This window comes from Phyllostomus hastatus, unplaced genomic scaffold, assembly GCF_019186645.2.
Source record: "Phyllostomus hastatus isolate PE091 unplaced genomic scaffold, TTU_PhHast_1.1 phas_scaffold_1674, whole genome shotgun sequence".
Lineage (NCBI taxonomy): Eukaryota > Metazoa > Chordata > Mammalia > Chiroptera > Phyllostomidae > Phyllostomus > Phyllostomus hastatus.
The window spans coordinates 22,902,890-22,917,258 of record NW_025334011.1 but is presented as its reverse complement, the minus strand read 5'-3'; the positions used below and the strand labels follow the sequence as shown (position 1 = coordinate 22,917,258).

At 43.2% G+C, this 14,369-nt stretch overlaps 1 protein-coding gene across 3 annotated transcripts in view; it reads left to right on the top strand.

The window, feature by feature from the left end:
- Positions 1-14,369, top strand: part of FRMD4A (FERM domain containing 4A) — a 582,202-nt gene that overhangs the window by 256,864 nt on the left and 310,969 nt on the right. For 2 of the 3 annotated variants that reach the window (XM_045857670.1, XM_045857668.1), the window contains exon 1: positions 10,765-10,877. The exons of the other annotated variant lie outside the window; for it this stretch is intronic. In XM_045857670.1, coding sequence (XP_045713626.1) covers positions 10,785-10,877 — 93 coding nt within the window. In that variant the 5' untranslated portion in view covers positions 10,765-10,784. Of the gene's footprint in view, positions 1-10,764; positions 10,878-14,369 lie in introns of those variants that run through there. 3 annotated transcript variants of the gene reach the window in all.

The window sequence follows — 14,369 nt, the reverse complement described above, 5'->3', positions numbered from 1 at the left end:
GTGGTGTTAGCTGTAGGCTTTTTGTAGACATTGTTTATCAAGTTGAGGAAGTTCCCCTCTATTCCTAGTTTAGTGAGGGTATTTATCATGAATGGGTGTTGGATTTTTTTTCACATACTTTCTCTGTATCATTTCCTCTGGTAAAAGGGAAAATTCCTCTGGTTTTCTCTTTAGGGCCATCCTTGTTAAGAAGAACAGAATACTCTGACATACTTCCATGTAGACATCCCTAAAGAATATTGAGAATGAGCTCTAAAGTTGCATGGACTTGGGTCTCAATCCCAGCTCAGCACCCTCTCTAGTCTTGCGACTGTCTACAAGTGTTTAATCTTTCTGAGCTTCCTGAACTTTGATTTCCTTATCAATACAATGTAGCTAATACTACAGTTTAGAGGATCACAGTGAATATTGAAAAGAGATAATTTAGAGCAAGTAATAGGGCCATGCCTGATTCAAAGGAGGCACTGGGTGAGTTAACCCTCTTCTGCTCCTAGAAAAGGTATTGGTTTAAGTCCCTACCCACAAAAAGTTACTTTTCATTCCTTTACTCCTCAAACTCTCTCTTATTGTTATCACAGAAGCATCTCCTTGAATTATCAGGGATTTGTGTTCTGTCAAAGCACAGTATTTACTCCCTACTTTAACCACAGCTGTGGCTGTTTCTCTGGCTACCAAAATGGCAAGAGGCACTAGGTCCCGAGCTCTGCAGCTAACAGGGGGCTGGAGCCCTGGGGGACAGGACTGTGCTGGGTTTTTTTGGCTCTCCAGCTGGGCTTCTGTGGTGGGGCCTCTGAGCAAGGTGACTTTGAGATGCATTCCCAAAGTCACTTCCCTGGAGAGAGCCAATAAGAGTGTCTGACATCCTACAGGGCTTGGGAAGATAAAAGTCCACATAACAATGAGGGCACCTGACATCCATAGGACAGTATCTCCCTTCTCATCCTTGCTAGGGACTGCTGGCTTGCTCACAGGAGTCTAATTGTCTAGAAAGAATATTTCCATCAGAGGGCCATTAGCCTTGGCTTTCCTCTATAGCTCCTAGCATTCTCATTAGGATGTCGTCCCACTATCTCAAGAACAGCTGTTTCCATATTGACACTTCCTTTCCAGGATTACAAAAGGCCACTGGGGGGTTTTGTGGGATTGCAAGGCTTCTGCAAGATGAGATAAAAGGGACACATTAGATCTGGTGTTTCATAATTAGTTGTCACCACTCTGGGGCTCCCAGAGCTGCTGCAATGCTGCTGAATTCGTGAACAAAAATAATACACATGTGCATGTGAACAAACATATACGTGCAAACACATGCACATACACACATACCACTACACCAAAGTAAAGAGCACAAAAGGTGAAGTCAGTCAAATCTTATGAAGGACATGTCAGGACTAGCTCCAGAATTGCTGGCAATGCCATTGCTGATGTAGTTGTATTGCTTCTTCTCTCTGTCTATCCTCATCTTGTTTCAAAGGCTTGAAGGGGCTTCTGTCCAAAGCATAGGTTGGAGAGTTTGCATTCAGCTGCCATGTCACTAGCAGATCCATGGACTAAGAACCTATAACGTACATGGAAGGAAAGAAAACAGGAAATTAATCAGGCCACCTGAAAAGCTATTTATTGCATTAGATCACCCACTTATCTAGATTCAAGTTTGTCCATTCAGAAAGAGGCTGGGCAGCTCCATCTCTCCCTTCCAGCATTCCATGCACACTTTCTCAAGACCATCAGTGACCTTCTGATTGCTACCCACTGCTCTCAGTTTTTATCTGACTTAAACTCTCTAACATTGCTCCATCTGTTTATAATTTAATTCTTATTTTTATCAAAATTATACATATGCCTGGCAATGTTAATAACATTTTAAAGTTCAAGAGTACTACAGGGCTTATAAAGAAAACAAGCACTAAGACCCTTTCAATCTCTGAGCCCCTCTCTCCAGGGGCACCTGTGGATATCTCTTTCAGCTGTTCCTTCTAGTAATTAACTCTAGGCTCTCATAATATAATTACACTGTGATTTGCTAATTACTCAATTTCTGACATTTTATGCTGCTACCCTGAAGGATGAGGCTTTAACTTACTTAAAGCCTTACTCCACAGCCCTGCAAGGACACGTGTATCTCTTTTTTATTTTCAATATATCTATATCACAGTTTAAATCAAATGTCAGTTTTATTATGACTACCAAATATTGTTTATGGCAGAGAAGTGTTACATATCTTGGATGTTATGTCTTTATGTTTTTCCAGGAGTTAATAACTACTTTGTTTCATTGTCTGCTTAATATTCTAGGTATCCCTCAATCATTTCTCAGTTCTTCAGTAGAACTGTATCTTCTCTCAATTTGGGAAATTCACTGAATAATCAACATATTCTCTTTTTTTTTCTAATTTTTGAGACATTCTTTCTCAGTCCCTTCATCTTCCTGCAACAGTTGCACTAGCTTCTAAGTCTCTAGTATGGCTGTCTTCTTGAGGTTCCTCTTTTCCATTATTCTGGGAACTCCCTTTTCTAGGAGCTCCCTGGGAACTCACCTGTCCTGTGATTAGTTCTTTCTTTCTTGGCATTTATATTCTTCTCTGTGTAGGTCTAACTTTCATTTGCTGGAGACTGTATTCCAGTAAACTACTGAGAAGAGGTAAGTAAGAAGTAAAATTTTTGTTCTTGAATATCTGCCCTCACACTTAATAACTTGTCTAGTGGTTACTTGTCTGCTGATAAAGCCAGAGCTGCATTTCCATGCTTGATTCTCAAGTTCCAGGTCAAAATGTTCAAGTACCAGAAGTTCTGTATGTCTAGAGCTACTTATTTTCATCTTCCCAAACCTCTGCCTCCTCCTGTGTACTTAACTAATAGAACCATCCTTCCTCTAGGCCCTCAGTATAGAGAAACACTGTATACCTTCCTCTACCTTGTATGACTCCTCAGCATCTTGTGTTCAACTTCTCACCCCTATCCTACTTCTGAACCTAATCATTGCTTGTCTGGACAATTGCAACAACTTTGTAACTGCCCCCCTAGGCTTTCCATTGTATCATTCATCCTCTGTCACTCAAGTTCAATAAATGTAAGTTAGATGGTTTCATTTCCTTCCAAAAAAATAACTTGTAATGACTCTCTTTTGCTCACAGAATAAGGACTAAAGTATATTTTTGTATACTGTACAACTCAGAATCTGGTCTCATTATCATTTGCTACCGCCTTTTTTCTCACACATGTGATTCTACTACCTCATTTAATTTTCAAAACAACACTCTGTATTCATGTATTCATGTTATGGAGGTTTAAAATTCAAATAGAATGGAGTACCCCTAAGCAAGCAGTTACAACTATAATCCCCTACCCATCCTCATTTATATCTAAGGATTTGTCCATTAAAGGAGAAATATCTAAGAGTTTGCCCATTCTGGTCATAATCTCCTGCTGAGAAACCCTTTGGCATTTGACTTCTGATATGTTGGGAATCCTCTAGGGCACATTCAAGATAAACCATATTCCCATGATGTGAGACTTCCAGGCACCCATCTTTGTCATGGATTTATAACAAACATGTTCTTTCTTCCCCTTGGGAAAATGCAGGCCACGTAGCTTATCCCAGAGACCCCCGAGCAAATGGGCAGGTGCTCTTGAAAGTGACATATTCCTGGGCAAAGGAGAGACATTCCAGACTGATGGCCCAAAAGAAAGCCATCCTCCTTTGAAGCACCACAGGGATTACTTAACCCAAGATGGACCTTTCTCCTGTTGAAGAAAATGACATGTGAAAAAGGAACCTGCATAGAAATTAGAAGGAAATTTAAAAGTTGATTATTAACCACCCAATGCTTATCTAAGACAGCTGAAATTTGGAAACTAAGCCTAGTAAATCTCAAAAGTCAACATCCATTGACTGTTTGAATGTGTGCTATATATATTCCACTAATCCTGGGTAGTCAATACCACAGATAAGGGCATTATTTATTTTACCATTCTAGGTGCAATTAACAGTTTACCCTGTGCAAACTTCACTTCATAAATATGGCAAATCAATGCTGGTTATCAAAATCCATCCACAACTGATAGCACATGAAAAAGGGCTGTGCAAAATGGCCTCGAAAACCAATCTACACAGCCTGCCCCACACAGGCCAGCTTATTACCTATTTAATCACACAGGCATCCTGGACATCTTATTGATTTGTCAGGACCTACACATGACATCGTTCCTAACAGCATGTGCAGTAAGCCATTACCACCATGCAGAATAGCCATATCCCACGCTACAGCCATAGACTGCCTGACTTGGCCTCCTGCTGGGAAGGGCCAGTGGTGCTCTGATGGAGCAAAGCATACCAAGACCAGATGTGAGGGCCCTGTGTGTGAAGGAATAAAATCTTCCGCTGCTGGTGGATAGGGTCTCTCCCTCTTTTTGCCAGTGAATAGTTGAATGATTTTGTCAGCATGCTGATGAGCATGGTATTTGATGTCCATGAAGCAAGGTACGCTAAGAGAAAATGTAGACTTATCCTCTATACCACAGGTGGCAAACACAAGGCCTGCAGGCCGAATCTGACCCCCCACCTTGTTTTTTCTGGCCTGGCACCTTGTTCAGCAGAGCCGAGCTCTCGATTAACTATTAAGTAGTTACATTTACACCGTCCTAAAACTACATTTGGCCCATTGAAGGCAACTGCAAGGCTGATGTGGCACCCCTGCTCTACACAGGCTATTAATATATTTTCTATTTGACATCCTCTACAGCTTGATCATTGCCATGAAGATTGAGTGAGATTCTAGGATGCCCAGTTAGCATGGAGATTTTCACCCAGCAAATGCTGCATTTTCTTCCTACTCTGGAAGAATGAAGGTCTGGGTTCCTTTTTGGTGAGATTGTAAGTTTTTTCATTGATGGAGGTAGAGGGTCTTATGCTAATTGCTTCTCTTCTCCTAGTTACTTAAATGGAACACATTAAATAGAAAGTTCAGAAGAATCCAAGAAGAAACCTGCTTACCACCCAAAATACATGACTAAACTGGACCACCTTTGGGCCATTCAGGTGGATAAAACATGGATATCACAACAGAACACGTATGAAGAGGGAGAAAGATAGACGATGAGGTTCAGGAAGGCTGTTGTGACAGAGGCAAAAGGAAAATAGTATGCAGAATTGAGAATGGAAACAAATGAGGTGTGTGTGTCTGTGCGTGCCATTTACAAAGGACTTTGGCAAACATTACTTCATTCCATCCTGTTGGGTAGGTGTTCAGTAACTTTCGAGGTGCAAACTCAGGGATAAGCTTTTTCCAGTTCACTACTGATATCTCCACAGACAGGAACAGAGTTTGAACAACAAGAGAAAACTCTTCCCATGAGGAAGCCTTCCCTCATATCCTCAATTGTTGGTCCAGCGCGTGATGCATAGTAGCCCTACAGGACACTACAGTGGTTAATGGACTCAGAAGCCACTTACAGTGTCACCTGGGCAGTTACTTCACTTCTGTGTGCCTCTGTGTCTTCATCTTCATTTAGGGTAAATAAAAGTACCTATTTGATAAAGGGTTGTTAAGAATTAAGTGAATTACTATATTTTAAAACCTTTAGAATATTTACAGCAATGGAATGTGCCATATAAGGAGGTTGCCATTGTTTTATTAGACACTCAGAAAAATAATTAGTAAATGAATGATGTGACATAAGCAATAAAGTGAATAATAACATTGGTTTAGACAAGGCCAAGGCCAATACCACAGAACTTGGCATCGAAGACCAGAAGAGCACAGACAATGTAATCTCTGAAGCAAGTAGTAGAGGCATTTACCTGGTCCACCCAGCTGTACCAACCTTGATACTCAGAAATCAAACTGAACAATTCAGTTTAAACTTCTTTTATTGCTTTTGCCCGGCTGTTCATGAAGAACTATTAAATGAAACCCAGAATGTATTCCAAGTAGTCAAGGGAAAGGGAAAGAAGGAAGGAAAAAGAAAAGGCAGAGAGGGAAAGAAAAGTTGGTCTTCTCACCTAAGCTAGCTACTGTTCTTCCTACAGTTTCTTCTAAATGCCACAGGAGCAGGAAAAGTCTATGCAAAGATGGGCAATGCCAACAGTGCCCTGCAGCAATGCAAACCTTATTTAAAACCAAGAGAATGGTAAACTATCCTGCTCCGGTGAACTGTAGATAATCTCCCAGGCCCTGGCCATGAGTGATCTGGTGATAACTGTGTTCCTTGATATCTCCGTTCTATTCTTAGGGATATTAAGTTTCATGTTTGGTTAAATTCTGGCCACTTTTCAAACAGAAAATTATGGATGTAGGCAGTGTTTCTGTTTGCATAACCTCAGTCACAGCTTCCTCTAATGAGATGTGACACGAATTACCCAGGTTAGCTGAGTTAGGAGCTCAGGGATATGGTGTGGGATGTTGAAGGAAGACAGGACTTCCATTCTAAACTCCCCACCCCCTCCTGCTCCTACCCTAGGAATTGTCCAAATCGGTAAGGACTTTGTTTTCATCGTATGTGCATTTGGGTTAATCTCATCCTATTTCTTTTCTCTCCTGTTTTATGTGACAATAATTGACAACTGCAAACATCATTCAAGGCTACAGCTTCTCCCCTCCCCAGCTCTGGTATGAGTGATCCCTGCAGTAGGAAAGGTGGGTGTATGGGTCTCTAATTCCTGTGCAGCAGAGGTCAGGGCAGGAAGGTCTCTCTGTCTCTGGGACTGACAGGTATTTAAGCCCAATTCTTGTCTTTGGGGTGCACCTTGTGGGGCCTTTGAAGATCCTGCCTCCCCTTTCCCATTGGTGAGGGGTTCTCAGTGTAATTCCCTGCAAGATTGAGGCCTCCCTTTAAGTCATTTAAGATTCCTCTCTTGACCTAGACCCTATACCCCAGCCTCTCCAGGTGGGGTTCCCTTGGCCTTCTTTCAAAACCTGCTGTCGTTCCTGATCAAGAGCACCCATTTGATTTGATATGTCTTGCTTCAGTGTGTCAAGACCACTGATTTTTCTGAAATATTGTTGAGTTCTTATGCATTTTTAATTTCAGAGTTTGAATATAAACATTTTCATTGAGATGGGAAGGAAATATCCCAAACTAACAACCCAGAAACTTCACTGGCCTGAGTGCTCTGTTCCAAGAGGCTTCAAAAGCAGCAGCTTCAGGGACTCTAGGACAGAAAGGTGTCTTCTTCACCCCATCTCTCCAGGGTTCATTGACACCCTATCCCAGTCCCATCCTCCCCATCTGTCCCATGGCCCTTACGCTGTTCCTCAGATGCACAGAAAACTCCCTCATCCACCACCCTGGCAGAAATACGTTCTTTTTAAGTCATACTCTGCTCTCTTTCAGTTATTCCTAATTTGACATCTTCCATTTCTTTGTTCCTATGAATGCCGGGTCCCTCAGTGCTTGTCCTTGGCTGTTGACCCTCAGATCTGTTCCCTTTCCCCTCCCTGGCTTGGGTGGCTAGTCTGTGTCAATTGTTGACTTCAGTGCATGAAAGACAGTGGTCAAAGATTGGAAGAGAGTAAGAAGGGACAAGCAAGCCAGTCCTTCCTGTCCCCTACTTGGCCTTAGCAGATGACTCCAGCTGTGGTCCAGTCCACAGTGTTCCAGCCTCTGTTTGGTACATGACCCTGGCCTTTGGCTCCAGGAACCAGCTCCTCCCTGTGTCTCTCAGGCCAAGGCTTATGCTGGCTTTGGCTGCCTCACCAGCTCCTGTGGGCTTCTTCCTCTTCCATCACCTGTGCTTAGCTCCCACAGATATTGAAGCAGTAGTTCCAGAGACCCGAGAACTGCTAAATCTAATACCATTTCCTACATTGAAATTATCTCTTTTTTTAAAAGACAGATTTTTTCATTTTCCTGTTGGGCCCCACGGATGTGTCTCCTTCTTGGATTTCCAACCTGCTATAATCTGATAAAGTCCTCTGTGACAGGTGAGGGTATAGTAGACTAAGTTGATCCCTGAAATCAAACAGGTTGACTTTAGTTTTCACCTTGTCTCTGACAGTTCTAGCTGTGCTACCTTAGTCAACTTAATAAACCTCTCTGAGCCTCAGTTTCATCATCTGTAAAAGATAGATAATAAGATTCAATTTTGCCATTGAGACAGCCTTTGGTAACCAACCTCCCAGCATGTTGCCTGGTGACTACTGGGTACTCAGTAAACATTAAATCCCCTCATCTGTCCTGAAGCGGTCATATCCACTAAGATAGGTACATATCCCCTCTAGGGAAACATGTTTGTATTATAGCAACGGCCTTCTAAAATGAGCACTTTAGACTTAACAATAAATTTTAAACATATAAATCTCAAACACCTACAATCAGAAAGATAGTCTCGAACAAGTTGACCTTTGAGAGCCTTCAAATTTCCCTGAAGAGGTGGCTACTTACCCTCTGAGGGCTGGGGAGGGCTTCTGAGCCACCTTCTTGTCGCCATTAGCTGGAAGGTGGTGCTGATGCTGATATGCAAAACGATCCTACTCCCCACCCCCGTGGGGGTGGAATGTGTGGGGCTCAAATGTGTGGGAGTCTGGCCCAGGGTTATTTTTGTTTCCATTAACATTCTCTTCTATATGTATTTTAACCTTAATCAATTGCACATGTTTTTGTTTTATTTGCACTTAGTTCATCAAAGTATCCCTCATGGTCTGAACTATGCCAGAGGCCTTAAGTTCTCCGGTGAAATGCTCATTAATGCCCCTGGGAAACAGGAAGTTGCATTCAGTCAAATATAAATAAAGTCAGCTCCCAGGGGCTTTGCCCTGGCCTGGGTCAGGAAGGAGACAGTGACTTCTCAGTTGATTTGATCCGTTGCTCCCTCTCAAACTGCACAGGGGAAGCAGGAAGAAATTCCCAACACTCGGGACAAAAAAGTGCTTTGAAAATGCGCCTGTCCTTTGTTCAACACCATTATGTAGTGAAGCTGGGCTTTATAAAGGAAAGGGATTCTATTATTTGGCCAAATAATTGGGTGTCATTCCAGATTTATTTCCACCCCCAAATAGTTTGAAACCAGGCAGTGCAGGCAGGAAGTGAGAAACAGGAGGGAAGGTCTGGAAGCCTGAGCTACCTCGCCAAAGACGCTTGCAAGGCATACTACAGCCTTCCATCTTCCCCGCCTCTCCCTTCCCTCTCACCCTCTCACCAGCGCTGCGGCTGCACATGTGGAACCAATTACCAACAAAGCCCGATTGTTATATATTTGGAATTTCCCACATCAACTTGATGCTTTCTTTAACTACCTCTTAATGTGTGTCTGCACTGGGTGATCAGACCCACGTTTCCAGCCTGCCCGCCCCTGCCCCCACCCTTACCCTCCTTCCAAGAGTCTTTTTCCTGATTCATTTTATAGTGGTATAAAATCCCCTCCTTCCCTTCACACCCCACCCCCACTTCCTATTAAGATTCTTTGAATAAACAGAACGTTCTTTTCCATCATTTTCAATAAACTGGCCTGTAGAGAGTAAATATAAGCTGGTTCCCAAAGCATGAGAGTGATATCAGGTTAACACCCAAAAAGCATGGGAAGATTACAAAGGAAATGGCATCTCTTTCATAGAACCCAGACTGGACCAGAGCAGCAGATGTAGAAATACGTTTAAAAGAAAACTAAAATACCTCCAATCCTGGAAGCCCCTTACTCGTTTTCCTTTAGAGTAATTTTCTCTGCTACAGAAATAAGCAGCTTTAGGGGGGAGTGGTAATGGGGGGTGGGGAAGGTAAACAATATATCAGTTACACAGTATTACAGAAAAGTTAAAATTGAGGCCATGTGTACCTTCAGACAACCCGAGGACATTGTTTGATACAGAATTATACAATAAGATTAGAAAATAATAGGCAAATGTAACAGATGCATACAAGCTTGGACCCCTTTTTTCAGAGCCTGGTTAAATCAAACATAACTTCTTCATGTTTACTGGCACACATAAAAATAAATGTTCTACAATGGACACTTAAATGAGGAGGTGCCAAATGCAAGTAGGTTTGAGTTGATACATCTCAGCCACGTGACACAAACATTTTCCCTTCCGTCTCTCACACTGTCTCTCTGTGGGCTGCGCTCACATATATAATTAAATTGTGTGCCTACATTTATTTTCCCTGTGTTGGAAAGCAGAAAGAAAAAAACAGATATGCATATCTGACGCTCATATGTATAATTTACGACTGAAAAGAGGAATGCACCCCCCCCCCCAAGTCCCCAGTGTGCTATGTCACTGGCCTTCAAATATTTTTTCCTGTGTTGGGAAGAGAGTAAAATCAGAATGCAGGATTTCACCATAATCTCCACACCAGATGGTGATGTTCCAAATAGTCTTTTTAAGGTGAACATGTGACCTACTGTACAGCCGAGGGGCTCCGGCGTCACGTGACAGAATGAATAATACGTCTGATAGAGCTTTGACTAGACAACTGACCTGGTTACCATCTGTAGCCACGAGAAGCAAAGTTGACGTTTCTGGATCACTCTCCCCAGAAGCGTCGCCTGCCCACTTCTGGGACGTGCAGCTTCGCGGAGGGACTGACACACAGGGACAGACAGGAGGGAGCTGAAACTCAACTTGCAGAACTGGGGCTACTTTTCTTCTTCCCCATCCCCCCACCTCCTGACAGACCACATCTTGACTCATACGGTTGAAAGAAAACTCTTTCAGTTATTTGATATTTGGGAAACCTCCAGGAGACCATAACTTTGTTTTGAGGAAGCGTCTGTCTCTCCCTTTGCTGGGAACGCTGGCGTGCGTGCGCACACACCCAGACACACACTCACACACTCACACACAGCTCTACACCATGGTGGTTCAGGCTGCAGTGGCTCCGAATAGATCCCAAAGACTTTTACTGAAAATTCCTTATGGATCTTTGAGAAGACGCAGCGTGGAGAGGGTAAGCAACGTGGCGGGCTGTTTGTCTTCACCCAGCAGTTGCTCCGAAGAAAGGGAGATGTTTGCTTTCATTGTACTGTACATAGCATCCTTGTACTAGTCCAGCTTTCCTGGAAAATTCGAATTGCTGGAACTATAGGATACTAAGTCATATGCTATTTTTTTCTTAATTGATAATGATGAGAAATTTGAAATAGAAATTTCTGTCTGCTGTGCATGTGGTGGGGGGTGGTTAGGATGAAAAATGGAAAAGATTGGGGTGGGGGCTGTCCCCTGTGACGGATATGGAAGATGGGCGAGCTTGTGGGGGAAAGTGTCTGGGCTGCAGGGACTGTGAAACCTGTTTTCTTCTCTGTTTAGTGAAACAGATCCATTAGTGCAGCAGGCTGCAAATTTCCTCTCTGGGTGACAGTGTCTTCAAAGGAGGTGACCATGACGTTAAGGAGCTCTGATGCCTTGAAATTTAAATTGCACAGCCCGTTGACTAAAACCCCCTCTGTTGTTGTTGTTGTTGTTGTTGTTTCAAATACCTTGCTATCATTTTGGTTTATTTTTTTACTACTATGGATTTTGGCTCAAAATTACGCTGTTAGTTTTCTGAAAGCATGCTTACTTCACGGTAGCCTCTGGCAGGGAAGACGCTGTAAAACAACACTAAGGATCTGCCCTCCTCTGGAGCAACTGCTGCTGTTCGGGGATCAACTGCAGTTGATGCAAAGCTGGTTGTTCAAAACACCGTGGGCTCGTTTGTGCGGGAACAGGGCCTACACCCACACACGGCGGAATCGTTGGTGGGTCTCAGGAACCCCCCCAGCCCTTGTGTGAATCATGGCAGCTGCTCTGTGAGCTGTGAGCACCTACCGAGAGGGCTCAGGTTAAGGTGTAATTTGATCGTAGCAAGGCCAGGAGCTCTCTTGATAGATAGCAACTGGCCACATCTTACAAAGGGGAAGAGTGTTTAATTCAAGTGGCTTTTTCTGGTTTGTATACTTAGTGCTCAGTAAATTGTAAGTTTAAGGAAAATATAATTAAAGGTTTAAAAATATGAAGGGCTGTCTAGGCTTCTAAGGCAGGGTGATTTCCTGACATTTGATGAGTTATATGTTTTCTGCCATTTGAGTAACGATGTAAAACTTCCATATCTGCTCTGGTTGTATGTAGGTCCTTATTTTGAAACATTTTTCTTGTGCTCAATATCAGGGTCAATAACTCATGTGTATTCAGTACGTACTGTGTGCTCACTTTTATACCAGGAGCTTTAAAGCATAGGACCAAGGGCTATGGGGAAAGTTACAGATTTCTCAGGTTTATGTTGATGTGGTCCTAGGCTCCGGGGAAAATGCTTCAACCTGGATGGTAACTAAGGTTACTTAACATGTTCTGTTCACAATACTTGCTTGGAAATTCGAACTGCATCCACTGTAGTTGTACCGCATGGCAATACTAATGAGAGAGTTATCCTACGTACAGGCACAAAAAAATTCACAGTGACCTGGTAACCTCTATGTAACCATTATCATCTCCAGTTGGATGCCCACTAAATCCAAGGAGTATGCAGTTGCCATTTCTGTTTCATTGTTCACCAATTTTATTAAAACTGACAATATGCGAACACAGTGTCATATATAAAACATGTCAGTGTTTGTCTATGCTGGCATATGCTTACATTTAAAACACAAAGACCTCTTTTTTGCCCTTGGGCACATGCCAGTGTTACCCAGGCTTTAGGAGTCTGATCTGAAAGCTTCTGGGCCCTTAAGAGAAGCACGGCCACCGTTGGAGCACCAGGCATGCTGCCACTGTCCCTGCTGGATGCGCTGGGACACCTGGAGCGCTGGGACACCTGGAGTGCTATCGCAGGGAGAGCGCCCTTCCTTGCATTCCTCTGAGCCTATGATCTCACCCTCCACCACAAGGGAGGGTGAGACTAATTAGAATATATAGCGCTGTGTCAACTATAGTGGGATGTTTTACACTGTTGCTGATTTTATGACAATTTTCAGGATCAGAGTCATATATCTGTATGATGGGAGGGCAGGAGAGGTGAGAAGCAGCATCTGCTTTAAGGGGAGGCACTGAGGCCCAGCGCTCTGTTATGGGGACTCCCCGAATTCAAAGCAGTGGCAGCTTTTTCAGTTACATCAGCGGCCGAGAGAGTGACTGTCGTCAGAGTTGTCTCATGGTGTTTGGTGATGCCAAAGCCTCACGTGTCTATGCCACCTTCACACCAATGCACGTTCTCGTCCGTTGCCTCACTTGACCATCGTGAGGTATTAAGGAGATGCAAAGAACGGGGCTGTTACTTTTGACCTATTTGAACAGGGAAACCAAGGCATGAAGAGATTTAGTCTTCTCCCGTCCAGGGCACACAGTCAGCGACAGAGCAGGATCTGCCATTGAGCCCGTGATCCATCACCTTTGCTCCCTGGGGAGCTCCTACATTGCAGCCTGGCCCTGAGAAGTGCGTTAGAGCCAGCCTGCCAGCAGAACCTCACCTGAAAGGGAATGTGGAAGACTTACCTAAGGCAGGGATGCCAGCACCAGGAGAACAGCTAATGATTTCTAGGGCTCTGACCGTCATGTGCCCTGAGGTGTCCAGGATGAAACAGTTGTTCCTGTTTTCCAGCTGCCTAGAAATTGAGTTGAAAGAAAAGAGCACCTTTTTAACTGTGCTACCTAGACATTCAAATCCTGATTACAGAAACCCTCGCTCAGCCCGGGGGGCCAGGCTTCTTGTTCGTATAATTTTACAGACTTCCATGAGCCCATCACCATGCAGGGTGGAAAACATAAAAGAAATATAGGATGCTATGTTTGGTGAAATAGGAGAGATTAGGGTTATAGGTTTATATAAGTGAAACCATTTTAAGTTACTATAATAGGATTTTAATTCTGCTATATAAGTAATAAAGACAATTCAGGTGCCACAGGGAGCAGCCAGGTGGGGTGGAAAGGTTTGCAGCCACACTGTCCCGAACTGTTTACTGTGTGGCCTTGACAAAGTGGCCTAGGCTTTCTCAGCCTGAGTTTCTTCAACTACATAAATAAATATTTATTTTCATTTGTTAAGGATTTGAGATAACAGTAGGTAAGGACTGACCACAACACCTGGCACACAGAAGGCAATCATTGACAATAGGTATAGTTTGTTTCTTTTTCCAAGTTTGACTATCTTCGAGTGGAGAACCACTTGACTTGTATTTTTAATAACTGGTGGCCCTTTACATACACTCTTAGTTACACCTCACTGTTACCCAGGGAGGTTCTTAAGAGATATTCACCCGAAAAAGTCAAAACAGTAGTACTTCCTGGTGGTCAAGTCTCTTTTAGGGACTCCCAATCTTATGTAAGACACATGGAAGACAAAGTGTTTCAAACTCTTTGCACACCAATGTCAATAATTAGACTTACTCAAGCCCATTACTTCCATAGGGCCTCTTCCCTCTAAAGATGGGTGTTTCTGCTCCAGAGGTAAAAATGAACTTCATGGATA